Here is a 27,815-nt window from a genome sequence, read left to right as displayed (position 1 = left end):
GAAGCAGGGGGAGGGGGGAGAGAGGAGGCCCACAGAGACAGTTCCGTGACTTTATTTGGAAACCAAAAAGCCAGCAAGCCTGCTGCCCAGGAGGGGACCACGGCTGCCCCCTCCCTTACAGTCTAGCGCCTCTCCGTGGGCCCCGCCCAGCCAGCACCAGGCCGGGTCGGCCGCTGCTGCCCCGCCGATTTCATGCTGCGGTTGTCTCCCAGAGGACAGCAGCCGGCCCGGGCCGGGGAATTGCAGAAGGCACGATTCGGGAGCTCCGCCAGCCCCGCTGCTCACAACCAGAGGGTCAGCTGTCCCGCCCTGCGCTTCGTGGAAGAGAAAATCTTGCCCTCCCTAGTCTGCCAGCGTGATGATGTCGTAATGGATGCCAGGCTGCAGCTGGTGGAGCTGTTCTGTGGCCCCGTCTGTGGCCAGAGTGGCCTGAGCCATTGCGGCATCTGCCACTGCTGCAAACAGAAAGGAGAGAGAGACCTGAGGGGGGGGGAGGAGGAGGAAAGGCACCTGACCCACTGCTGGGAATCCCCCAGGAGCTTAGAGGCTCCCTCTGCAGACGGGGGTTGCAGGGCGCACAGTGCGGCCTTCAGGAAGCCCAAACACTGCAGTGGTTGTGAATGGCACCGCTGAATGGGCAGGGGCAGGGGCAGTGGCTGGGCGCCTCCTTCTCTGCACTGGGAGGGGAAGGCACAGCAAGCCGTTGCAAGGGAAGAGGGATAAGGGTATCTCCAGCAGTGACACTCAAAAGGAGACCACCCCCCAGAAGGCACGGCTAGAAGGCCAACAAGCGCTCTCTGGGGCAAGGAACGGTGGCCTCAGACAGTCTGGAGGAAAGAGCAGCCCTCGGCCTGCTTCCTGAGAGAAGAAGGGCGGCTGCCGTGGCCCAAGTCTAGAGGGAAAGGGAAAGAGGAAGGCTGGGCTGGACCCATCGAGGAATCCACAAAAGCCCTCAGTTTGCAAGACCTGAGCAAGGCTGTGAGAGAGAGGATGTCTTGGTGGTTGGTTCATTCATTCATTCATTCATTCATTCATTCATTCATTCATTCATTCATTCATTCATTCATTCATTCATTCATCCACCCATCGAGTGGCCCTCTATCAGAAGTGACCGGACAGCCCTTTGCCATCTGCATGCCCGTTTCCACGCACCTGTCACTGCAGAGTGGGCGGCCGCCTCCAGCTGAGCCTGCGTGACGAGCTGCTGCTGCCCAGGTGACACAGGGACGTATTGGATCTGGGGGGGGGGGGGGGGGGGGAGGAAGAAGAAAGGCAGCCTTCCTGGAAACCTCCCCTCCACACACACCTCTTCCAGCTTGCCAGCCAGCCAGCCTGCTCTGCTGCACTCTTCCCCTCTGCCAGCTCCCCACGGGAAGAGAAGGTGTGCATTCTTGTCCCCCCTCCCCCTCCCCATACCTGGGGCTCCTGCACAAAAGGGCCGCCTTGCTCGTACTGGATGTGAGTGATCTGCCCGTCCTGCACCTGGAAAGGCAAGAGGGGGGCCATGAGAGAGCGCGTGAGGGCACAGGAGCCAGAGGCCCTAGCAGGCGTGCATGCCAGGCTATGAGGCTTGCCAAGTAACGCTCAGATAGACTTCCACTACATGGATAGCGGTGAAGCTTTATTGAAATGCGACCAGTGCAGAACCTCCTCCTTAGAGAGGCATTGCTAGGAATAAAGACACAGAATACAGTAACCCTAAATAGCCCAACAGCACAAGCTGCTCCCCCTCCCGAAACCTTCTAACAGGAACACCTGAAAAGACGGTTCTCCACCAATGTTCTCTCCAAGCTGGGAAGACTTGGGAACAAAAATTCTACTTTGTGAGCTCCTGGCATTGAGGTTGTGAGCGACTGCAGAAATTATTGTGCTCTGGGGCCATCCTTCCTGAGCGAAGACAAAAAGGTATGAGCCGGAGGCTAAAAGCTAACGCCTTTTTGTCTTTGCTCAGGAAGGATGGCCCAGAGCACAATAATTTCTGCAGTCGCTCACAACCTCAATGCCAGGAGATCACAAAAAATTAAAAGTGTGAGCTAGAGGCTAAAAGAGCAGCTCTGTGGCACAGAGTGGCAAAGCTGCAGTACTGCAGTCGGAGCCCTCTGCTCACAACCTGAGTTTGATCCCAGTGGAAGCTGGTTCAGGTAACCAGCTTCAGGTTGACTCAGCCTTTCAGCCTTCCATCCTTCCGAGGTCAGTAAAATGAGTCCCCAGCTTGCTGGGGGGGGGAAGTGTAGATGACTATGGGGAAGACAATGGCAAACTACCCTGTAAAAAAAAGTCTGCCGTGAAAATGTTCCATATCAGTGTGGCCTGTTAGCAATGGCGGATGAATTGCATAATTATTTCATTATATATTACAATGTAATAATAATAATAAGAGCCCTGTGGCGCAGAGTGCTAAAGCTGCAGTACTGCAGTCCAAGCCCTCTGCTCACAACCCGAGTTCGATCACAGTGGAAACTGGCTCAGGTAGCCGGCCCAAGGTTGACTCAGCCTTTCCTCCTTCCAAGGCCGGTAAAAGGAGTCCCCAGCTTGCTGGGGGGAAAGCGTAGATGACTGGGGAAGGCAATGGCAAACCACCCCGTCAAAAGTCTGCTGTGAAAACGTCGTGAAAGCAACTTCACCCCAGAGTCAAAAACGACTGGTGCTTACACAGGGGTACTTTTAGAGGCTAAATATCTGCGAGCTAGCTCATGCTAACTCAGCTTAGAGGGAACACTGGTCCCCACTTATACAGCCCTGCACAGGCCCCCGGGGGATCACAGGGTCTTATCTCTGAGGCTGCCCTCCCCATTGGGCCCAGCTGGTGAGAAGAGGAGGCGGCAAAGAGCCCCAGCAGAGGGTTCACAGGCCTCCCCCGCTGGCCGTCTCAAGGACATGAGACAAAGAGGAATGCGACCATCCCTCTCCCAACTGAGCCACAGGAAACACGGCAGCAATAAAGACATTTGGCAGGGGACAGAACATGGCTCCTGACCCAGGTGTGCCCCTCTCACCTGGATATGATGTCCCTCAGGCAGGACAACGTACTCGTGGGGCAGCAGGTGCTGAATGCCATCCTGAGTGATGATGTACTGGACCTGGGAAGGAGGAAGAAGAAGGGGGTCGTCGTTCTGCCCACACCTCTTGCCCCCCCCCCCCCCCAATGCTCTGCAGGCTGCCCACCTGCTTTTCTGCCGCCACCAGGTGCCGCACCATCTGCCCGTCGGCCGTCGTCGTCATGATCTCCTGGATGTAGGCGGCCTCCTCCTGCGAGGGAAGCCGGGGCTTCAGGACTCGGCCACAGCGGACCCAGCCCTCCTCCCAGACATGTGGACCAGTGTTCCCTCTGAGTGTGAGCCAGCTCACAGGTTTTTCGCCTCCAGCTCACACCTTTCTGTCTTAGCTCAGGAAAAATGGCCCCAGAGCACAATCATTGATGCAGAAGCTCTCAGCTTTAATGCCAGCAGCTCCCAACTTTAATGCCAGCAGCTCAGAAAGTAGAATTTTTGCTCGCAAGACTCTGCAGCTCAGAGAAAACACTGATGTGGCCTTGTGGACGTCACTGGACTAGGGAAGGAGGCAAGCTGTAGTTCTCCACAGCAGGAAGAAACCAGTGAGGCTCCCGGCTCCGAGATGCTGCAACAGCTACTGGTCCCCAATGCCTCCTCTAAGCTGTTGAGCCTCATGAGCAAAAGGTCTACTTTGTGAGCTCCTGGCATTAAAGTTGTGAGCCCCTGCATCCATGAGTTTCCTCTGGGGCCATCCTTCCTGAACTAAGAGCTAAAAGTGTGTGAGCCAGAGACTAAAACAAATGTGAGCTGGCTCACACTAACTCAGCCATAACTCTGGCAGAGGTTGTCCTTGAAAGCGCAGCTGCTGTGAGAGCCCTCTCAGCCCCATCCACCTCACAGGGTGTCTGTTGTGTGTGTGTAGGTGGAGGGAGGTAAAAGGGATTGTGAGCCACTCTTGAGACTCAGGGCGGAATATAAATCTTCTTCCTTCTTCTCACTGCTGCCATCAATGGAGGAGAAGCATCCTCGGGAGCCCAGCTCCGCAACCAGAGGCAAGACACCTCTAGCAACCAGACGCTCAGACCAACTCGGCCAGCTGGGGTCAACGAGCCGCTGAGCCAGCTGAACTGCGAGGGGCTGCGGCTCAGCCAGAAGGCATCCCTCTGCTTGGCCTGCAGAAGGCCCCGGCTCGGTTCCCGGCAGCCTCTCCAGCCAGGCAGACCCTGGAGAGCAGCTGCCAGACCGAGCGGACAAGACCGACTTGGAAGGACCGAGGGGGTCTGACTGGGCAGAAGGCAGCTTCAGGGGTCTATCTGCAGGAGGGCGCAGTGGACCCTCCACATCCACAGGCAGCAGACCACCAAATGCCAGTTACTGGAGCGGGGTGGGGGGACGCATCTTGTACTTCTTTTAGAATTCTCGGAGACATAAAGCTGGCCAGCGGGGCGATTGGGCACTCCTGCAGCCTCTCCCCTCCTGGGGCCCCTTCCTGGCCATGCTCAGAGCCAGAGGAAGTGCTGGGGGGGCCCTGCCTCACAGCCCTCCCCCCACCTTCCAAGCTCCAGGCAGGCGGGATGAGGGCACTGTGGGTGTGTGTGTGTGTGGGACTGCTGCAGGTGCTGCTTACCTGGTCGGGGCCGCTCTGCTCTTGGGTCATGATGATGTGCTCTTGTCCCAGAGCCTGGTGGAGCCTCTCCGGAGACAGCAGGGCCTGGCTGGACTGCAGAGCGGCTGTGGGCAGCAGGAGAGAGGGGTTGTGAGGCTGGCAGGGGCACAAACCTCTCTCCCCCCCCCACTGAGGCACCCGGCCTGCCCTCCCTGCCCCGCAGCTGCCCAGAAGGGCTCTGGCCGGCCCCGCCCTCCCCGGGGCTCACTCTGCAGGGTGGCCAAGGTCTCCTCGTCGCTGTTTAGGATGATAGTCTGGGGGGGGCTGGGGGCGGGCTCTGCCGTCGGCTTCCCTTCAGCGCTGTGCAGCCGCTGCACGTGGAACTTGAGGTGGCCGTTGCGGTTGAACCTGCAGAGACCCGGGGGCAGGCACACGGTGAGAAGGAGGAGGAGGCGCCCCCCGGCTGGCTGGCTGGGCTCCCTGGCCGCCGCCTCTCTCACCTCTGCCCGCAGACGTGGCACGAAAAGGGCTTCTCGTTGGTGTGGGTCAGGGTGTGCCTCCGCAGGTCCTTCTTGTTCTTGGAGGCGAAGCTGCAGTGGGGGCACTTGTGGGGCCGGAGGCTGGCGTGCTGCTCCATGTGTCTCTGCAGGGGGGGGAAGGAAGCCCCCTCAGCTTAGGAGCCCCGCCCATGGCCTTTGTGCCGCACCAGAGCACAGGGAGGGAGCCGGGAGCCCTCGCCTCTCAGCAGCAGCCAGGGCTGCCTTCCCCCTCTCTGGCTCAGGCCAAACGATCCAGACAAGAATTGAAGAAGAATTGCAGATTTATCCCCCGCCCTTCTCCCTGAATCACTCAGAGCAGCTCACGATCTCCTATATCTTCTCCCCCCACAGCAGACACCCTGTGAGGTGGGTGGGGCTGAGAGGGCTCTCACAGCAGCTGCCCTTTCAAGGACAACCTCTGCCAGGGCTATGGCTGACCCAAGGCCATGCTAGCAGGTGCAAGTGGAGGAGTGGGGAATCAAACCCGGTTCTCCCAGATAAGAGAGCTATGGCTGACCCAAGGCCATTCCAGCAGCTGCAAGTGGAGGAGTGAGGAATCAAACCCGGTTCTCCCAGATAAGAGAGCTCTGGCTGCCCCAAGGCCATTCCAGCAGCTGCAAGTGGGGGAGGGGGGAATCAAACCCAGTTCTCCCAGATAAGGGAGCTCTGGCTGACCCAAGGCCATTCCAGCAGCTGCAAGTGGAGGAGGGGGGAATCAAACTTGGTTCTCCCAGATAAGAGAGCTCTGGCTGACCCAAGGCCATTCCCAGCAGCTGCAAGTGTAGGAGTGCGGAATCAAACCCGGTTCTCCCAGATAAGAGAGCTCTGGCTGACCCAAGGCCATTCCAGCAGCTGCAAGTGGAGGAGTGCGGAATCAAACCCGGTTCTCCCAGATAAGAGAGCTCTGGCTGACCCAAGGCCATTCCAGCAGCTGCAAGTGTAGGAGTGGGGAATCAAACCCGGTTCTCCCAGATAAGAGAGCTATGGCTGACCCAAGGCCATTCCAGCAGCTGCAAGCGGAGGAGTGGGGAATCAAACCCGGTTCTTCCAGATAAGAGAGCTCTGGCTGCCCCAAGGCCATTCCAGCAGGTGCAAGTGAAGGAGTGGGGAATCAAACCCGGTTCTCCCAGATGAGAGAGCTCTGGCTGACCCAAGGCCATTCCAGCAGCTGCAAGTGGAGGAGTGGGGAATCAAACCCGGTTCTCCCAGATGAGAGAGCTCTGGCTGACCCAAGGCAATCTCAGCAGGTGCAAGTGGAGGAGTGGGGAATCAAACCTGGTTCTCCCAGATAAGAGAGCTCTGGCTGACCCAAGGCCATTCCAGCAGCTGCAAGTGGAGGAGTGCGGAATCAAACCTGGTTCTCCCAGATAAGAGTCCGTGCACTTAACCACTACACCATGCACCATGCACTTAACCACTACACTACTCTCGAGCAGCACCAGGTGATGCGCTCAGGAAACAATGCAAGGGGACAGCCCTCTCCCATTTCTGATTTCCATATGATTTGGGGGGGGGGGGGGGCTTGTCAGGCAGACAGCGTTTCGTCTGAACTGGGCTCCTGGGGGTGGGATCTGGGGAGTGTTTGGCCCAGGGCAGTGCCTGCGGGACGTCTCACAGAAGAGTGTTTCTGCCCCCCAGGGCCATGTGGCAGAGGGGCCTCATACAGCCAGTGGCTGGGGGTGGGGGAAAGGCCTTCCCTACTGACCTCCCAGGAAGACGAGATGCCTTGACCTCCCTGCAGCCCCCCCCTCTTCCTCCTCCCCCTTTGCCCACCCCGGCACCAACCCGGACATCTGGCCACGCGGGGGCTGTGAAGGGGCAGTCGGGGCACTTGAAGGGCGCTGGGGCCGACGTGAGCCCGCTTGTGGCTCTCCATCTCGGCCCGGCCGGCGAAAGTGGCTGCGCAGATCTTGCAGGAGAACTTCTTGCCCGAGGAGGAGGAGGAGGAGGCCTTGCCCGGCAGCTTCTTGGGGGGCAGCTTCTTGGGGGAGGCCTCCTCCTGGGTCTCGGGGGCCAGTGCCACGGCCTTCTGGGGCTGCCACGTCAAGCGCTGCACCAGGGGCCACCGGACACCAGCGGGAGCCGCCACCACCTCCTGCTGCTGCTGCTCTCCCCTGCTCAGCTGCTGGGGACAAGAGAGGCCTTCGTTAGGGGCGTTCCTGAGCCCCGCCTCGTTTCCTCCTCAACCCCCGTCAACCCCCCCTCCCTCACCTCTGCAGCAGCAGCGGGGATGCCCCCTGGGGGGGCCATGATGTCCGTCAGGGTGTCTCGGATCACTGCCTGGACAGCCTCGCCGGGACTCTCCTCGCTGCCAAAGAAGAGGCGGAAGAATGAGGTGAGGGAGGGGCTCCTCTCAGTCCAGGGACAGGGCTACAAATCCCCCCACCCCCTGGCTCTCTGCTTCTCACAGGGCAGCTCAGCGGATGCTCAAGAGAAGGGGCAGCTAAGTTGGGCACAGAGAAGCCAAGGGGAGAGCTCTGGCTTAGTCCTGCAGGCGACTGGCCCAGGGCTGTGCCGCTCCAAAGGCCCTCACTGGGGAGGGGTTCTGCTTCCCCCTTCCCCACCAGGCAAACGAAGGAAGGAAAGAGCAGGAGGTGAGGAGCGGCTGCCGATCTGGCCTGGGGCTCGTGTGGCATCCTCTCCTGCGGCTGTGATCAGACCACCCAAGGCCAAGCAGAGCATCAGGCCAAGCACGGCCTGACTCCCAAAGCAGTTATAAGATTCCCAAGGAGCAGGAAGAGGGAGAGGAGGAGGGAGAAGAGGAAGAAACTGGATTTCTACCCTGCCTTATATTATGAATCGCAGAGTGGCTCATGATCTCCTTTCCCTTCCCCCCCACAACAGACACCCTGTGAGGTGGGTGGGGCTGAGGGAGCCCTCTCAGAAGCTGCCCTTTCAAGGACAGAATCTCAGAGCGGCCTACACTCTCCTTTCCCTTCCCCGCCCCCCACAACAGACACCCTGTGAGGTGGGTGGGGCTGAGAGAGCTCTCCCAGAAGCTGCCCTTTCAAGGACAACCTCTGCCAGAGCTCTGGCTGACCCAAGGCCATTCCAGCAGCTGCAAGTGGAGGAGGGGGGAATCAGACCCGGTTCTCCCAGATAAGAGAGCTCTGGCTGACCCAAGGCCATTCCAGCAGCTGCAAGTGGAGGAGGGGGGAATCAGACCCGGTTCTCCCAGATAAGAGAGCTCTGGCTGACCCAAGGCCATTCCAGCAGCTGCAAGTGGAGGAGTGGGAAATCAAACCCGGTTCTCCCAGATAAGAGAGCTCTGGCTGACCCAAGGCCATTCCAGCAGCTGCAAGAGGAGGAGTGGGGAATCAAACCCGGTTCTCCCAGATAAGAGAGCTCTGGCTGACCCAAGGGCATTCCAGCAGCTGCAAGTGGAGGAGTGGGGAATCAAACCTGGTTCTCCCAGATAAGAGAGCTCTGGCTGACCCAAGACCATTCCAGGAGCTCCAAGTGGAGGAGTGGGGAATCAAACCCGGTTCTCCCAGATAAGAGTCCACACACTTCACCACTACACCAAACTGGCTCTCATGATGAACACATGCTGCCCCCCCCTCCCGAAGAGGGGGTTAAACAAGGCCAGTGGGCTTGGCTGAGGTTCTGCCCAAGAGGAGAGAGAGAGGCCAGCTGTCTCCCTTTGGCCCCAGTGCCCTGTGGCCCTCCCAAAGCCCAGCACGGTGTCCAGCCATGCCCCTCTCACCTGTACAGGGCGCTGCTGCTGGCGTCCCCGCTTGGGGTGATGATGCTGTATTCCGTCGTGCTGCTGAAGGGGATAGTGACCTGCTGGAGCTCCGCGCTGCCCAGGGCCGTCTCCTCGTACGCCTCCTGTGCCAGGGCCTCCCCCTGCTCCGCCACACGCAGAGTCAGCACCTCCCCCCCTTTCGGCGGGGCCTGGCCTTCGGAGGCCTTCACCAGGGCGACCTGCCGGGAGAAAGCGCACCTGACCTCAGGGCACAAGGGGGACAGTCCCTGCCCTTCCTCTCCCCACGGAGGTCAGGTGGGAGGGGGCCCTGAGACATCAAGGCAGCCCAAGAAGCGCTTCGCTTCAAGCAGCCTGCATGGGGAGGGACAGACAGTCTGACGGGATTTTCCTGGCAACTTTTACAATGGCCACCTGTTCTCCAAGCGCGACTACGCTGCCAGCCGAGCCAGAAGAGACCATCGGCCAGTCTCACTCACCTCCAGGGTGCTGCCAGGCAGGTCTCTCTGGCTGCTCATGTTCAGCAAGAGGTCCAGTGCAGTCTGCGTGGCCAGCTTGGCGGAGCCTTCTACGCCTGGCATGGGAACAAGACAGCCCATCACCCGCCTGGCCTCCCACCCCCTCGGTCCTGTGGAAGTCACGAGAACTCTGCATTGCAACGGCTGGAGGGGGGGGGCGGGGTTAACATTTTCATTTGATTTTATTGATGCTATTTAACTTATAGGCTGTTTAACTACTGTAAAATTCTATCTTCCCTTTCTTATTAATTTTGTATATGACAACTTTTATCTCGGTATTCTGTTTGCTTTTTCTCTTGCCTTTTGCACACGGGAGAAAAATTTATAATTTTGTTTTTTTTTAAGGAAAACTATGCCCCACACTGCACAGAGTCATGGGGGTGGGGTGGTGGTGCTGTCCCCTCAAATAGTTTGGAGGGCCCAAAGTTCTGTCTAGGTTCAGGGCCATCCAGCCCCACTCAATCCACATGAGGTGACAGCCAGTGACATGGGGAGGAAATAGGGCATCCCAAAGCAGGCTTCAAGCCAAGCTCAGCTACTTCTAGACCCACCTGGTTGCCCAAGGGAATGTTTGCTGAGCTGCGGGGCTGCCCCAGGGTGAGAATCACTTCCTGATCCCCCAAAGCCCTCCACTCAGGGAGGAAGAAAAAAACCCCAAACAGGCATTTAAAGGCCATCCATATTATAGATATTATAGCATTGGAAAAAGTGCAGAAAAGGGCAACTAGAATGATTAAAGGGTTGGAACACTTTCCCTATGAAGAAAGGTTAAAACGCTTGGGGCTCCTTTAGCCTGGAGAAATGTCAACTGCGAGGTGACATGATAGAGGAAGCCCCACCAAACAATGGGCACATCCACAAACCAATTGCCCTTTCATCACACCCCCTCCAGCCTACAAATAGCAGCTCTCCAGCAGCCCTGGCCCCACTCAATGCACAGCAGCCAAGAAGGTCTGAGCGCCTGCTCCGGCTGCAACGCCACTGAGGATGTTCTCCGCAGCTGAGAACAAAACGTCTGGAAGGAAAACTTTCTCCAGTAGAACACGGCACTTGATCCCGAAAGATTCTACAAACCCTAATGACATGATAGAGGTTTACAAGATTATGCATGGGATGGAGAAAGTAGAGAAAGTAGTCCTTTTCTCCCTTTCTCACAATACAAGAACTCGTGGACACTCAATGAAATTGCTGAACAGTTGAGTTAGAACAGATAAAAGGAAGCAATTCTTCACCCAAAGGGTGATTAACACGTGGAATTCACTGCCACAGGAGGTGTCGGCGGCTACAAGCATAAACAGCTTCAAGGGGGGATTGAATCAACATATAGAGCAGAGGTCCATCAGTGGCTATTAGCCACAGTGTATTGTTGGAACTCTGTCTGGGGCAGTGATGCTCTGTATTCTTGTGTTGGGGGGGGGGGCAACAGTGGGAGGGCTTCTAGTGTCCCGGCTCCACTGGTGGACCTCCTGATGGCACCTGGGTTTTTTGGCCACTGTGTGACACAGTGTTGGACTGGATGGGCCACTGGCCTGATCCAACATGGCTTCTCTTATGTTCTTCTGTCTGGGGCAGTGATGCTCTGTCTTCTTGGTGCTTGGGGGGGCAGTGGGAGGGCTTCCAATGTCCTGGCCCCACTGACAGACCTCCAGATGGCACCTGGGTTTTTTGGCCACTGTGTGACCCAGACTGTTGGACTGGATGGGCCATTGGCCTGATCCAATATGGTTTCTCTTATGTTCTTTAGTGCCTCAATTTCTGTTGGCGACTTTGCCTGGGTGGTTTTTGTTGCTTTTGTTCTTACTGTGACCGATGGCGTATGAGGGGGCCTCCAAGGTGACTCAGGAGCAAATCTAAATGGCCCCGCAGGGACTGGGCTGGCCTCAGGGGGGCTCAGCGCTTCCCAGCACCTCCCTCTTCCCCCTCCAGCGGCAGCACCCACCTGCCTCGTAGATGACGGTGGCCCCCTCCAGCGGCTCCGGGGCGAGGAGGGGAGGCTCCAGGTCAGGCGGTGCTCCCGCTGGCTGAGAGGTGGCCTGCTGGAGACAGAGGGCTGAGAGCAGCTTGGGGCGGGAGGAGGAGGTGGTGGGGAGGAGGGGCACGGGGGAAAGGATTCGGGTGCTTACTGGTGGGCTGGGCGCGGCTGGCTGGCCCTGTCGGTGCTGCTGCTTCAGCTCCTCGATCTGCTGGAGAGTGAAGAAGGGGCGGCGGCGGCAAGGGGGCTCCTCCGGGTGCCTCTGTACCCACTCCTCCAAGTTCTCTGCATGTCGACACTGGACGTGGAGGCGCAGGTTCTTCTTGTGCTTGGTGGTGAAGTGGCAGAACTCACAGGCAAAGGGCTTGCCTCCTACAGGCAGGATGAGGCCGAGGCCTTCAGTGGGTGACAGGTTTGACAATCCCCAGATACCAGCGGGGGTTCTTCCGCTTTCCAAGGCTCCTTCCCACCCCCAGTCAGAGGGCCATGTGCCTTTCCACCTCCGGAGGCTTCAATCTCTGATTGAAAGGCTTCCTTTTGGGATGGAGTGTCTGTGTTACTTTGAAGAAGTTGGCAGCAACTCATGAGACGCTAATCATTGCTTCAGAGTCGCCAGAAACAGGGTGGGCGGGGGGGAGAGAGGGAAGGAAATGTCTGCTGGGCACTTCATTATTCCCTATGCGGAGTGATTCTCATAGGGTATAATGGAGAATTGATGCAGAGGTTTCAGGGGCTCTGGGGAAGCTGGTTTTTGAGATAGAGGCACCAAATTTTCAGTATAGCATCTAGTGCCTCTCCCCAAAGTACCCCCCAAGTTTCAAAACGATTGGACCAGAGGGTCCAATTCTATGAGCCCCCAAAGAAGGTGCCCCTATCCTTCATTATTTCCTATGGAAGGAAGGTGCCCCTATCGTTCATTTTTTCCTATGGAAGGAAGGCATTTCAAAAGGTGTGCTGTCCCTTTAAAAGTGATGGCCAGAACTCCTGTGGAGTTCAACTATGCTTGTCGCACCGTTGTTCCTGGCTCCGCCCCAATGTCTCCTGGCTCCACCCCCAAAGTCCCCAGATATTTCTTGAACTGGACTTGGCAACACTAGTGGGTGGAGGGAGGGAGTGGGAAATGCTGAGGGCCAGCCGGACTCCAACCTCTCTCCTCTGCAGTTTGCTTACAGCCCGCTGTTCAAACATGCAAATAAGTGCCGGCAAGCTTAAAAAACCGGCCCCTGGTCCGAGACCTCCAGTGGCCCCCAGCCTCACCCGTGTGCTTGACGGCCATGTGGGAGAGCAGGAAGTCCTCGCGCACCGTGGCGTAGGCGCAGAGGCCGCAGCGGAAGGGCTTGTCGTTGATGTGCAGGAGCTGGTGGTTGAGGAGCAGCTTCTTGTCTTCGCAGACGTGGTCACAGAACTCACACTTGAACCTGCCCCAAAGGAGGAGGCGGCAGCAGTCACAGCGGGCTCCTGCAGAGTTGCCAACCTCCAGGTGGGAACCTGGAGAACAAGCGGAGGCACCGTGTACCACGGACTCCGGTGACAGAATTAGTCCTTAACAAACCAATACAAAAAATATAGAAATATTGTCCAAAAATAATACAATATTTTTGGACAAAATGTGGTATTATTAAGTGGTAACTCACCACCTCAAGGGGATGAACGTTTTCCAAAATCACAGATTAGTTCCCAAAGGGAAAAAAAGATGACAGGCAAAACCAGTCTATTTCTCCCTGTTTCGCTGCAGTACTTGAACATATGAACATATGAAGCTGCCTTCTACTGAATCAGACCCTGCTGGGTCCATCAAAGTCAGTCTTGTCTGCTCAGACTGGCAGCGGCTCTCCAGGGTCTCAAGCTGAGGTTTTTCACGCCTCTTTGCCTGGACCCTCTTTTGGAGATGCCGGGGATTGAACCTGGGACCTTCTGCCTCCCAAGCAGATGCTCTACCACTGAGCCACAGCCCCATTCATGGCTCTCCAGGGTCTCAAGCTGAGGTTTCTCACACCTATTTGCCTGGACCCTTTTTTGGAGATGCCAGGGATTGAACCTGGGACCTTCTGCTTCCCAAGCAGATGCTCTACCACTGAGCCACCGTCCCATCCCTTCTTGAAAGGACTGCCATGATATGCTTTGTGAGAGTGGAAGTTGATGTGAAAAGTGAATAAGAAATGGCTTAGATAAAGCTTACAGCGGAACAGGGGAAAACAGACCGGTTTTGCCTGTCAGCTTTTTTTCCCTTTTGGGAACCAATCTGTGATTTTGGAGAATTTTCATCCCCTTGAGGTTGTGACTTACCATTTCATAAATAATATAATATTTTGGGACAAAAATTTCGGACAATATTTCTATATTTTTTTGTATTGGTTTGTTAAGGACTAATTCTATCACAGGGGTCAGTGGTGCACAGTGCCTACGCTCGTTCTCCAGTTCCACACCCCGTGCGACTCTTTTCTGGAGACCCCCAGGAATTACGACTGATCTCTCAGCTGCAGAGATCGGTTCCCCTGGAGAAAACGGCTGCTTGGGAGAGCACATTCTTTGCCATTATACACTCCTGGGGTCTCTCCCCTCCCCTCCCCGAACCCCACATCCCAAATCTCCAGGAGCTTCCCAACCCAGAGTTGGCAACCCTGTAAGTCCTGCCCCTCCCCGCTCCTCCTGCCAATTCTGTGCCCTACCGGCGGTTGGCGATGGCCTGAATGTGGGTCAAGAGGTGCATCTTGAAGGTGTAGCGTTTCTTGAAGGACTTCCCGCACTGCAAGAGAACAGAGGCCCCCCCCTCGTGTCATGCTGGGCCACCACTCTGCCTTCCACTGCAACGACCGGCTGCCCTTTGCCCCCCCCCCCCCCCGCACCTTGTCACACATGTGGGGCTTTTCAGCACTGTGGGTCTTCATGTGCTGGGTGAGGCGCTTCTGCATGGGGTAGACACGGCTGCAGACGGGGCAAGGGAAGGAGTTCCGCTTGGGGGGCTGCAACGACAGGAGAAGAAGATGATATTGGATATATATCCCGCCCTCCACTCTGAAGAGTCTCAGAGCGGCTCACGATCTCCTTTCCCTTCCTCCCCCACAACAGACACCCTGTGAGGTGAGTGGGGCTGAGAGAGCTCTCACAGCAGCTGCCCTTTCAAGGACAGAGTCTCAGAGCGGCCTACAATCTCCTTTTCCTTCCCCCCCCCCCACAACAGACACCCTGTGTAGTGGGTGGGGCTGAGAGAGCTCTCACAGCTGCTGCCCTTTCAAGGACAGAGTCTCAGAGCGGCCTACAATCTCCTTTCCCTTCCTCCCCCACAACAGACACCCTGTGTAGTGGGTGGGGCTGAGAGAGCTCTCGCAGCAGCTGCCCTTTCAAGGACAGAGTCTCAGAGCGGCCTACAATCTCCTTTCCCTTCCTCCCCCACAACAGACACCCTGTGTAGTGGGTGGGGCTGAGAGAGCTCTCACAGCAGCTGCCCTTTCAAGGACAGAGTCTCAGAGCGGCCTACAATCTCCTTTCCCTTCCTCCCCCACAACAGGCACCCTGTGTAGTGGGTGGGGCTGAGAGAGAGCTCACAGCAGCTGCCCTTTCAAGGACAGAGTCTCAGAGCAGCCTACAATCTCCTTTCCCTTCCTCCCCCACAGCAGACACCCTGTGAGGTGGGTGGGGCTGAGAGAGCTCTCACAGCAGCTGCCCTTTCAAGGACAGAGTCTCAGAGCGGCCTACAATCTCCTTTCCCTTCCTCCCCCACAACAGACACCCTGTGTAGTGGGTGGGGCTGAGAGAGCTCTCACAGCAGCTGCCCTTTCAAGGACAGAGTCTCAGAGCGGCCTACAATCTCCTTTCCCTTCCTCCCCCACAATAGACACCCTGTGTAGTGGGTGGGGCTGAGAGAGCTCTCACAGCAGCTGCCCTTTCAAGGACAGAGTCTCAGAGCGGCCTACAATCTCCTTTCCCTTCCTCCCCCACAATAGACACCCTGTGAGGTGGTTGAGACTGAGAGGGCTCTCACAGCAGCTGCCCTTTCAAGGACAACCTCTGCCAGAGCTCTGGCTGACCCAAGGCCATTCCAGCAAGTGCAAGTGGAGGAGTGGGGAATCAAAGCCGGTTCCCCCAGATAAGAGTCCGCACACTTCACCACTACGCCAAAGAGGAGGAGGAGGCTGCCCGTGAGGAGCAGGGAGCTGGCTTCGTGTCTGGCCAGACCTCTGTCCTCCCCGCAGGGCTGGCTGTGACAGGTCGATCGGCAGGCTGCTACAGGTTCCCTGCTCCCCACAGCAAACTTCGGAGGCTGTCACAAGGGCAAAGGTGCAGGCTGAGAGTGGGACACTCACCGGGTCGGCTCGCTTCTTCCTGAAAGAAAGAGAAGGAAGCTGGTCAGTCAGTTGGTGGGGAAGTGGCCAATGTTCCCTCTAAGCTGCAGAGTCTTGTGAGCAAAAATTCTACTTTGTGAGCTCCTGGCATTAAAGTTGGGAGCTACTGCAAAAATTAGTGTGCTCTGAGGTCCTCCTTCCTGAGCTAAGACAAAAATCAGTCAGCTGGAGGCTAAAAATCTGTGAGCTAGCTCACACTAACTCAGCTTAGAGGGAACACTGGAGGTGACCAAGCCAAAGGACAGCAAGCCACAGCACAAGTCACTCTAGGGTTGCCAAGTCCAATTCAAGAAATATCTGGGGACTTTGGGGGCGGAGCCAGGAGACATTGGGGGCGGAGCTGGAACAAGGGTGTGACAAGCATAACTGAACTCCAAGGGTGTTCTGGCCATCACATTTAAAGGGACAGCACACCTTTTTAAATGTCTTCCTTCCATAGGAAATAATGAAGGATAGGGGCACCTTATTTTGGGGCTCATAGAATTGGACCCCCTGGTCCAATCGTTTTGAAACTTGGGGGGTACTTTGGGGAGAGGCACTAGATACTATACTGATGATTTGGTGCCTCTACCTCCAAAAACAGCTTCCCCAAAGCCCCCGAAACCTCCAGATCAATTCCCCATTACACCCTATGAGAATCGATCTCCACACAGGGAATAATAAAGTGCTCAGCAGACGTTCCTCCCCTCTCCCCCCCCCCACCGTTTCCTGGCGACTCTGAAGTGAGAGATTGACATCTCTTCTCACAAGTTGCAGCCAACTTCCTCCAAGTAACACAGACACCCCATCCCAAGAGGAAGCCTTTCCAATCGGAGACTGGAGGCTCCGGAGGGGGGAAAAAATCACATGGTGGCTTTGGGGGCGGGGCTTCCCCCCCGTTGGGCAACTGACTGGGGGCAGGAAGGAGACTGGGAAAGCGGAAGAACCCCCGCTGGGACCAGGGGATTGGGAAGCCTAAGCCACTCCTACCACCGACAGTCGGCATGGCTCTAATGGGGGTCTGGGGAAACCAGGCTCCAATCCCTGCTGTCATGGAAGCGGGGGATCCTGGGGGGCCCATCCCAACCTCTCAGCCAAACTGACACCACCAGGGGGACGTCCCTGTGAGGCTACGATGTCAAGGGGGGCAACGATGTAGGCCTAAGTCTGCTTTGGGTCCCAGTTAGAGACAAACGGGACAGGAATAGAACACAGACAGGGCTTTCTGGAGCACCCAGTTCAGTGAAGGCCCCTGCAGCCAACCGGCGAGGCAGAGGAAGGAGAGGGCCCGAGCGTCCCCAGGGAGACACTCACTTGTCCCGGCTGTGCACCGCGGAGTGGCGGATGACGTCCTTCTTGTAGACGCTGGTGTAGTCACACTCCTCGCACTTGTATGGCTTTCTGCCCACGTGGTTGAACATGTGCTCCTGGTGGGAGCGGAGAGAAGGATTGTGTGGCAGGAAAAAAAACTGGTTCACTTATTTCACAATTTATGGCTTTTATACTGTTTAGCACATTTAGAAGTCCTAATGCCTTAGAAGCTACTAGATTTTAGTTGAGGATTAGGTCAGTAAAAGAAAGCCCCTTCAGGACAGGATTCTGCTGATTAAGAAGTTAGAAGGAGCTGAGGATTGCAAATGGAAGGAGAAAGTTCCTCAGAGGAAACTTATCGGAAGTTGGGTTGAGATTTCCAGATTTGGAAATGATGGAGAGCAGCCAGCCCAGCTGTAGAAGTTCAGCTGATGGGAATGGTCATGATGACCAGAATAAAAAGAAGAATTTAGTGATAAGTACTTAGGTTCTCAGGTTGAATGTTATTAAAGCCCCCTCAAAGTTCTCACAAATTGCTGCCTGTATCAGAAAGCCAAAAGGCATTTCTGATCAGGCCAGCCATAAGCCTTAAGCTGTCCTAGAGATCTCTAGCGGATATTAAGCTTTTAGACTCTTAGAAAATTTTGATATTATAGGTATAAGATTATAAGAAGTACATTTTTAGAAATTTAGAATAAGTCTAACTACTGAAAATTGCTAATTACTGTAACTGGAAAGTATTTTAATTGTATTAACCAGATTTTATTTGTATAAGGAAAAGAAGAATCGCAAATTTATAGCCCGCCCTTCTCTCTGAATCAGAGACTCAGAGCAACTTACAATCTCCTATATCTTCTCCCCCCCCCCAACAGACACCCTGGGAGGTGGGTGGGGCTAAGAGGGCTCTCACAGCAGCTGCCCTTTCAAGGACAACCTCTGCCAGAGCTCTGGCTAATCCAAGGCCATTTCAGCAGGTGCAAGTGGAGGAGTGGGGAATCAAACCTTGTTCCCCCAGATAAGAGAGCTATGGCCGACCCAAGGCCATCTCAGCAGGTGCAAGCGGAGGAGTGGGGAATCAAACCCGGTTCTCCCAGATAAGAGAGCTATGGCCGACCCAAGGCCATCTCAGCAGCTGCAAGCGGAGGAGTGGGGAATCAAACCTGGTTCTCCCAGATAAGAGTCCACACACTTAACCACTACACCAAACTGGTTCTAACTGAAATAAGATGTACTGGAGCTAACTGGAAGTGTAATGTGGGTTGGTTTGCTAACTGTTTTTGCCTTCCTATTAATAGTCCAATTCTACTGTCCTGTGAGAAGATTTTGTAGTACAATAAAGTTTATCTACTCGTTTATGAAGTCTGCTATTGGGTCCCATGTAGTGGTTCTATGGGAACGCCATCTTGTTTGGGAATCGTGGCTATGAGAAGGGCTTATGAACTAGAGATAGCAAAATTTCTCCCACAAGTTGAAGCCTAGAAACTCTGGCAGGCTGAGAAGGAGAAGAGGGAAGGAGGGAGAGTGGGAGCTCACCTTCAGAGACGACCAGCGCCGGGAGCGGTAGCTGCACTGGAGGCAGCGGAAGAGCTGAGGATCGCCGGCCTCATGGGAGTTGACGTGGAAGTGGAGGTCCTCGTGCGTGAGGAAGCGGGAGCCACAGATCCGGCAGAGGAAGGGGCGCATCAGGGGCTTGGCAGACTTGTAGCAGTACCTGCAACAGCAGAACCCAGGTGGGGAGGGGGCTCAGGACAGGCTGGCCAGCCTGACCCTGCCCAGCCGGCCACCCCGTCCGTGGTCTCACCTGCGGCCGAGGTACTTGCAGAACTTCTTGCCCAGGAAACGGTGGGAGGGCCGCCCTCGCCGGCGGGGAACCTGCTCCACTTCCTCGTGAGAGGTGGGGTCTCTGTTCTCGCAGTCAGACTGGCTGACGGCTGGCTCTGCGACACGGCTTCCAGCAGCGGGGGCCGGAACGGAGGAGCTGGCTGCCTCTGCACCCTGCGGGTCTCCCCGAGGGGCACACTGCGAGGAGACCACAGGATCCATCCCATCACCTGCCCAAAAGAAAGACACTTCTCAGTGGAGGGAAGGAGCTGCGAGACACTGAAGGAGATCCGAATAGCCTTAACACACGACGACATGCTTTTGGAAAGTGAATGATCAACACACTCCGTCCACAGAAACTGTCATGCCCAAGGAGCTAGAGAAGTAGTAGATCTGGAAGCAGCAAGAGCAATTAACAGGCAACTTTTATTACCTTTTACTGGTTTCCCCCGCAAATGCTATCTAGACCAAATGGTGTTCCAATTTATTACACTATTTTGGCATTTGTTCCTAACTTTGTATCAGTTTACACTCTTAACCTACCAGCTGTATGTATTTCTGTTCACTGTACCCCATCCCCTCGTCTGAAGAAGTCTGCATGCACACGGAAGCTGACATTCTGAATAAAACTTTGCTGGTCTTAAAGGGGCTACTTGACTTCTACTCTGTCATAAGGCAGAGATGTTCCAAGCATTCGATTAAAGACAGCCATTGTTTTTTCCACCGGGCTGGCGCTCTTGCTACCCGTGCCAGCCCCCCCCCCATGAGGCAGTGACAAACTCTTAACAGTTTATCACCATCTATTGGTTAATTATTGTTGTATATTTCTTAATGATTTCAAGTTACAATTTTAATTATGTAAGACTCCTGATGTACCTAATCCTGAGCCCCATTTTACAGAGGTGGACAATCTAAAAACTGAACTAATTAAACAAACCATGCTATTTGTGCCTGTACCGAGGCTCTCTCTCTTCCGCCGGTTCTCCTTCGCTATTAATATTTTCATTGTTTATTTCGTAAGCTGCCTTGACTATTTTGAGATAGAAATGCAAAAAAGAAGTCTTCTGAATGAATAAACAAATATATATATTTTTAGTTTCCACTAAAAGACCAAATGGGTCGAGAGCAGGGTTGCCAAGTCCAGTTCAAGAAATATCTGGGGCCTTTGGGGGTGGAGCCAGGAGACACTGGGGGCGGAGCCAGGAACAAGGGTGTGACAAGCAGAACTGAACTCCAAGGGACAGCACACCTTTTAAAATGTCTTCTTTCCATAGGAACTAATGAGGGATAGGGGCACCTTCTTTTGGGGCTCATAGAATTGGACCCCCTGGTCCAATTGTTTTGAAACTTGGGGGGTACTTTGGGGAGAGGCACTAGATACTATACTGAAAATTTGGTGCCTCTACCTCAAAAACAGCTCCCCCAGAGCCCCCGAAACCTCCAGATCAATTCCCCATTATACCCTATGAGAATCGATCTCCACATAGGGAATAACAAAGTGCTCAGCAGACGTTTCTGGTGACTCTGAAGGGAGGGACTGGCCTCTCTGCTCAGGAGTTGCTGCCAACTTCTTCCAAGCAACACAGACACCCCATCCCAAGAGCAAGCCTTTCAACCCGAGACTGAAGCCTCCGGAGGTGGAAAGTCACATGGGGGCTGTGGGGGTGGGGCTTCCCCTGCTGGCCAGCTGACTGGGGGCGGGAAGGAGCCTGGGAAAGCTGAAGAGCCCCCGCTGGGACCTGGGGATTGGCAAACCTAGTCTAGAGACTCCCCCCCCCCCGCCTTCCCAGTGTACCTTCTAGCTGAGGGACAGACTCCAGGCGGGGGAGCTTGCGGGGCCTTCCTGGACGCCGGCGTGGCCGTTCTTCACTGGAGGAGGGAACAGGGTGGTTGAGCTTGGGCAACCGCCCACGGGGCTCGTCCTCAGCTGGGTTGTAGTCACTGTCATCTGCAACAGGAGGAGCAACGTCAGCTGCGCAGCCCCAGGGCAGTGCCAAGAGAAGGGAACAGGCTCTACACTCAGGAAAGCACAGTACCTTCTGGGTCATCCAGAGCACCAGCATCCACAATATCGTCCTCTTCTTCTTCCTCCTCTGGCTTCGCTATTGCAGGGGGCTTTTGAACAGAAACCCCCTTACGCGGGCGCCCCCTTTTCAAGCCAGCGGCTGCAGCTGGAGGAAGGAGGGGATACAACGGTTACAGACGGTTGTCCAGCAGGGAGACCCCTCTTTCTTCTGCCAAGGATCGGCGACTCTTCAACCTATGACTGACCCTTCAGCCCCTTGACTTGGACTGGCCAACATACTGGGCACAAAATGTGCCACGCCTCCCCCTGGGTTACTGGCAGGCTGCACATTTCTTCTTGTAAGCTCCCAAGCTCAGAAATCACCACCTAGCAAGCAACGCCATGCCCCAAGAATTTCAGCTGGCTGCTTAGACAGATGCTGCCTTGCCAGCTCAGCCAGCCTGTCACTCCGTGAATTGGGGGAGGCGGCTTATGAACTGCCCTGTGAAATCTCAGAAACCAGAATGGAGGAGAGCTGAACTGGCCATCCAGAGGAAGAGGCAGGAGCATCCATGTTCTGCCAGACACCTGCCCTCCCTTAGCTAACAGATGCTCATGAGCCAACAAAGATGTTTCCCCTGGCATGCTCAGAGTGCAGAACACGCGCTTGCTTGGCCCAGACACTCTCCAGCAGTCCCTCTCGCACAGGCCTCTGTCCTCCTGCCATCCCCCCTCCAGACCGCCTACCCACCCGGCTGGAAGTGCCGCTCCCGCATGTGGTGGAGGAGGGTCTGCTTGATGCTGCTCTTGTAGCGGCACATCTTGCACTTGAACTGCTGCACCACCACCACCTCCATCAGCTCCTCCAGGGCCTCCAAGTCAGGCTCCCCGGATGGGACCAAGGGGGCTGGCTGCTCCAACGGGGCTGGGGGCTCTGCGCATGTGGAGGTGGGGCCGTCCACCAAAGACTCCACGGACAAGCCAGGAGCCAAGCTCGAGCTGGCCAGGTGAGACATCACAGGTGCGCCTGGCAAGAAAGGAGAGAGAAGCGGGGATCCTGGTGAGCAGCAGGCGAGAGCTCCCCACACAGCCATACTGCAGCACCCCCTCCCTCCCTTCCCGGGTGAGGGACCTCCACATTCAGAGGCAGTCAACCCCTGTATCCCAGAGCCAGGAAGCAACATCAGGGAAGGCCTCGGCCTCTCTGCCCTGTTGTTGGTCCTCCAGAGGAACTGGTTGGCCACTGAGTGAGACAGGAGGCTGGACTAGATGGATCCTCACTGGTCTGACACAGCAGGGCTCTTCTGATGTTTTCATGAAGGCCTCAGCCTTTCTGCCCTGTTGTTGGCCCCTGTGTGATGGACCCTCGCTGGTCTGATCCAAAAGGGCTCTTCTGATGTTCTTATGAAGGCCTTGGCCTCTATGCCCTGCTGTTGGCCTTCCAGGGGAACTGGCTGGCCTCTGTGTGAGACAGGATGCTGGACTGGAAGGACCATTGGTCTGACCCAGCAGGGCTTTTCTGATGTTCCTCTGAAGGCCTTAGCTTCTCTGCCCTGCTGTTGGCCCTCCAGGGGAACTGGTTGGCTGTTGTGTGAGGCAGAAGGCTGGACTAGATGGACCTTCCCTGGTCTGATCCAGCATGGCTCTTCTGATGTTCTTCTCAGGGAAAGGCCTCTGCCTCTCTGCCCTGTTGTTGTCCCTCCAGAGGAACTGGCTGGCCACTGTGTGAGACAGGAGGCTGGACTAGATGGACCCTCCCTGGTCTGATTCAGCAGGGCTCCTTTGTGGTTCTTCTCAGGGGAAGCCCTCAGCCTCTCTGCCCTGTTGTTGGCCCTCCAGAGTTACTGGTTGGCCACTGTGTGAGACAGGAGGCTGGACTAGATGGACCCTCCCTGGTCTGATTCAGCAGGGCTCATTTGTGGTTCTTCTCAGGGGAAGCCCTCAGCCTCTCTGCCCTGTTGTTGTCCCTCCAGAGGAACTGGCTGGCCACTGTGTGAGACAGGAGGCTGGACTAGATGGACCCTCCCTGGTCTGACCCAGCAGGGCTCTTCTCATGTTCTTTGAGGAGCCCTAGAGCTCTCACCCAAGCGAGGAGGAATGTGAGCAAGGGGCCAGGAGGAGGAGAAGCAGGAAGCCTAGCGCCCTTTGCATACCATCATCTGGCCCCTGCAGGATGAGGTACTGAGTTGTTTGCGCCCCTCCATCCTCTTCACTCGTCACAGCAATGCACCCTGCGATAGGAACACACACAGAGGAATCAGCTTCTCTTCCCAGGGAAGGAAACAAATGGTTCAGAGCACCAGGCAACCGAAAACAGTCTCCTTGGGAAGGGACTGTGATGAAGAGCTGCTGCTGCTCTCATGTCCCATCATGCCCTGCCCTTCCACAGCTTACTCTGGATGATGTCTGGCCCAATGGTGGACTCTATGATCTTGTCTATGGTGGAGCCCAGGTCAGAGGAGGTGGAGGCCGTGGAATCCGACACCACGGCAGCGCCTTCCGCCAGCACACTGGAGTGAACGAGGCCTTGAGGGGACTGCGAGATCAGGAGGGACTGACTTGCAGCAGCCGAGATGCTGGAGATCAGAGCGGACTGTGCGAGGGAGGAGGAGTCGGGCAGGTAGGCCCTAGGCAGGGCGTCTCTGCTGGAGCTGCTGCTCTCAGACACCTCGGCCTGCCAGACAGAGACAGAGAGCACCAGTCACATTCCTGCTCAACAATTCTGAATGAGCAAAAAGCAGCAGACTCCTTTGTGCTGGCTTCTAGCCCTTCCAGCCGGTTGCCATCTCTGCTCGCAGCCCACCTGCAATGGGCAGCTGCTCTCCTCCTCAAACTGGCCTGGAAGCCCCTGGGCCCATACCAGAGAGACGCCTCCGCTGTCAGAGCTCTGGCCAACTCCGGACTCATCTGCTTCCGAGAGAGTGATTGGCAGCAGGGCAGCATCGCTGCTGTCTGCAGACACGGCCTCTGAGGTCTCCATGCCAAGGCCGCTCTCAGAGGGCTCCTCCTGCCGCTCCGGCCGAGGGGCTGCATCGCTGCTGCTCTCCACTTCGCTCTCAGCTTCCATGGCCAGACCTGGGGAGGGAGAAAAACAATCTGCGTTCTCGTCCGCTGAGGCATGGCACATATCACAACCCCCCTCCCGACCAAGGGAGCAGCAGCTAGCCACAATGGAGAGGCAGTGTTCTGCTGCCCATGGAAAAGGGTCCCTTCTCCACTTGGGATACACAGAGCTAGAGATGTGAAGGCCCTGAAAACCCCCCAGAAAAATTCGGAAAAAAACTGGGTTTCTTCCCATTTTTTCCCTGAAGCCTTTTTTTCTGGAGAGCCAGTTTGGCGTAGTGTTTAAGTGTGCGGACTCTTATCTGGGAGAAACGAGTTTGATTCTCCACTCCTCCACTTGCACCTGCTAGCATGGCCTTGGGTCAGCCATAGCTCTGGCAGAGGTTGTCCTTGAAAGGGCAGCTGCTGTGAGAGCCCTCTCCAGCCCCACCCACCTCACAGGGTGTCTGTTGTGGGGAGGAAGGTAAAGGAGATTGTGAGCTGCTCTGAGACTCTTCGGAGTGGAGGGTGGGATATAAATCCAATATCATCTTTTTTTCCCAAAAAATTGGAAAAAAGGGAAAAAATTGATTATGGAATGTTTTATTTTAACATGATGAATAAAATATTTTAAGACAAAGTGTTCAAATATTTTCCAAATCATTTCTAAAAAATATGTATGGTATCAGATTATTCTAATTTCTGTGCACTGAGGACAAGCAAGTCCTAGGCCATGCCCAGTCATTGAAACTTAGTCCTACACTCCCTTCTATACAGTTTTCCCCTCTTCAATTCTTTTTATTGGAAAGAGGTTTTTTTTAATTTTTATTTAATATTGTGGAGAGGAAATGTGAATAATTGTTACTTTTGGATTTTTAAAAATTGTTTTGTGGAGGTTTTTTTGTCTGTTCCACATGAACTAGTAAACAATTCAGGAGATTGTTGCTCCATTTGTAACAATTACAAATAAATACTATTTTAAAAAGTAAATTCTGTTTGTAATAATTGTTTGGATGCACTATATTTTTTAATATGCCAGCTGTGATAATTTCATGCCAAGCAAAATTGTCCATAGTCATATTTTATGTTCCTAAAGTAACAGAATGACTTTCAATCTGGAATAGAAAAAAGAAGGGCCAACGTAGCATTTTTTTCAATTTTTCCAAAAATTTCCATTTTTTCCCGGGAAAAAACGGGGTTTTTTTTTCTGAGCTTCAATATTTCTGGAAATTTTACATCTCTACACAGAGCAGAGAGCAGCTGTCTGGTTCTCATCCTAAGCACCAGCAGCATTTTGAGACCACCGTCTGCCCATTCTCATGGGAGGGGACTGTCCTGTCCAAAGGCCCAGAATGTTATTGAGGCCTCAGCCCAACCCTGAGCTCTGCATCTGGACACTGCCCAGATCAGAACAAAGAGAAACAAGGAGGAGATGATGCACCAGAACAATTAGGCCCACTTTACAACTTTAATGCAAAGAGAATCCATTTGGCTATCAGTCATAAACCAGATGACAATGCCCACGCCTTCCCCTGGCCCTGGGAATTCACCCACAGTGAAGACAGCTCAGGTTTCCAGCCACAAAGCCTGCAGCAAGTATCCTCCTAAGAGAAACAGCCTCTTTTGTGCACTGCATGCAGGGAGACAATGAGGAAGCCAAGAAGTGTGGGGGATGAGGTAAGAAGAACACATTTTACTAGAGAATCTTGAGAAGAATGTCTATGTAATTTTAAACCAAGTTACACACTTATTGACTAGAAATTAGACCAGTCTGTGCCACATCTTCACAAGAGCCTGGATAAGGTACTGGATTCCACATGCTTTTGTGTATCAGTGTGGTGTGTATCAGTGCCATCCAGTTCCCCACCGTACCACAAACTTTGTCATTTTCAACAAACCTGAGCAATATTATCCAAACTTCAGGAACAGCCAGCTGCAATTCTTGCAACTCTTGCTCTTGTGCTTGAAGAAAGCCAGAATGTGACCAGGAAATTTCATACTAATAAAAAATGAGAAGATAATGAAAAAAATAAACTCCTAAAGACAATATTGTGCTATCAAGTCCCTCCCAATAAGAACACCCCAATTTCCAGCCTTTTAATTCAGACAGGAAAATCAAACAATTTGTCCCACTGGTTGATGGAACAAGAAAGCTCATGTTTTAAGTACTTTGAAGTAATTCATTTTACTTTATGCACCCATTGAAGGCTGATATTTAGTACCAGGACTTTTTTTGAGCAGGAATGCAGTACCGGCTGGCTTGGTGTCAAGGGGTATGGTCTTATATGCAAATTAGTTCCTGCTGGGCCTTTTCTACAAAAAAAAAAGCCCTGCTTAGTACTAAAAATCATTGAACGTTGTAGGTACCTCCAACCTTATATTTTTAGGGGTTTCCCTGGACCAATAATTTGATTACAAGTCTCTTTACATGCCTCAGGTAAAATTCAACTCAGCTCTACAGCGTGAAGACAGATGGCTTGCCTACAATTCATTTTGATGTAAACTTTAACAACAGTGATGTCTGAACTCCAAGACCATCCAGTTTCTGTACTAACACATCCTAAATCAGGAAATTAAGTGTAGACTGAATTGTAAAACATTCTCAAGGAACCTCTCATTCCTATCGAAAATAAATAAATAAGGCTGGGCTCACTCTCAAAAGGTTCCCCCCCCCCCCCAATTGTGTTGGTCTCTAAGGTACTAGATTGGAATCCAGCAGGCAGAAGAAGGCATAAACCACAGTGATAACACTTTTATTTAAGCCCAGTAGCACCTCAGAAACCAACGTGAGTGCCAGGGCATTAGCTCTGGAGAGTCAACGCTCACATTATCAGACAGTAGTGGAACAGAAATAGAGATCTCGGAGACCTTTTATGGAGGTCAGAAGTTGGGTAGGGAGTTGTAAAGAATGCTTGCAAAGAATGCAGACGTAAGAACGTAGGAGAAGCCATGTTGTATCAGGCCAATGGCCCATCCAGTCCAACACTCTGTGGCCAAAAAACACAAATGCCATCAGGAGGTCTATCAGTGGGGCCAGGACTCCAGAAGCCCTCCCACTGTGCCTCCCTGCCAAGCACCAAGAATTCAGAGCATCACTGCCCCAGAGAGTTCCATCAATACACTGTGGCTAATAGCCACTGATGGACCTCTGCGCCACATGCTTATCCAATCCCCTCTTGAAGCTGCCTATGCTTGTAGCTGCCACCACTTCCTGTGGCAGTGAATTCCACATGTTAATCACCCTTTGGGTGAAAAAGTACTTCCTTTTATCAGTTCTAACCCGACTGCTCAGCAATTTCATGCAATGCCCACAAGTTCTCAAATTGTAAGGAGGGGAGAAAAGTACTTCTCTCTTTACCGTCTTCTCTACCCCATGCATAATATATCATCCCATAAACGGAACAGTGCATGCTGTAATCAGCTTGACTAGAGCAGAGGGGAAATGTTTTGCTTTTTTGGGGGGAGGGGGTGTCGGGCAGAGTGAGCCCCCCTCGCCGGACAGGTGCGTGCCCTGCAGCCCTCCGCCCATCTCTGCTGCAGGACCTGCCAGAGCATCTCTGTGGCCGGCCGGGCTGCAGGGATTCTCCCACCATGCACCGCGGCAGAGCCTCCGCAGCCTGGCCGCCGGCCCCAAGCAGGACCCTTCCCTATTGGCGCAGCCCGCCGCGCGCCCCCTGCCCCCATTGGCCCAGCCAGGCTCGCGCGCGCCGAGCCCTGGCTCCCCCTCCCTCCCGCGGGGCCCTGGCCGAGGCGGGCTGCCCTCAGCACTGCCTGAGCCCCCGCTCGGCCCGCGCCGCCATCTTGCCAAGAGTCCACGCGCCGAGCGCCAGCCGGCAGAGCGCCGCAGCGGGCAGGGACGAAAGCGAGCGAGCCCTCCGCCGCCCCGCCGCGTCCCCCTCACCGCAAGTCGCCTCCCCGGCGGCAGCCTCTCGCCCTCCCGCTCGGCGCTCCCTCCGGTCCGGCACCCGCGAAGCCGCCAT

At 54.7% G+C, this 27,815-nt stretch overlaps 1 protein-coding gene across 1 annotated transcript; it reads right to left on the bottom strand.

Moving 5' to 3' along the window:
- Positions 1–36: 36 nt before the first annotated feature.
- ZNF335 (zinc finger protein 335) lies at positions 37–27,815 on the bottom strand. The gene is given in 30 exon segments (XM_060263813.1): positions 37–455; positions 1,153–1,237; positions 1,417–1,482; positions 2,997–3,080; positions 3,166–3,249; positions 4,621–4,724; positions 4,868–5,007; positions 5,100–5,242; positions 6,924–6,974; positions 6,976–7,233; positions 7,326–7,446; positions 8,845–9,065; positions 9,241–9,275; positions 9,335–9,418; positions 11,302–11,398; positions 11,486–11,706; positions 12,592–12,752; positions 14,004–14,080; positions 14,181–14,297; positions 15,639–15,657; positions 16,971–17,083; positions 18,501–18,678; positions 18,769–19,018; positions 20,584–20,736; positions 20,825–20,959; positions 21,545–21,820; positions 22,947–23,024; positions 23,188–23,467; positions 23,654–23,868; positions 27,737–27,815. Coding segments are annotated over 30 exon segments (4,038 nt in total). The 3' UTR covers positions 37–342.

Source organism: Heteronotia binoei, chromosome 2 (assembly GCF_032191835.1).
Source record: "Heteronotia binoei isolate CCM8104 ecotype False Entrance Well chromosome 2, APGP_CSIRO_Hbin_v1, whole genome shotgun sequence".
NCBI lineage: Eukaryota > Metazoa > Chordata > Lepidosauria > Squamata > Gekkonidae > Heteronotia > Heteronotia binoei.
This window is presented reverse-complemented; position numbering and strand designations above follow the sequence as displayed.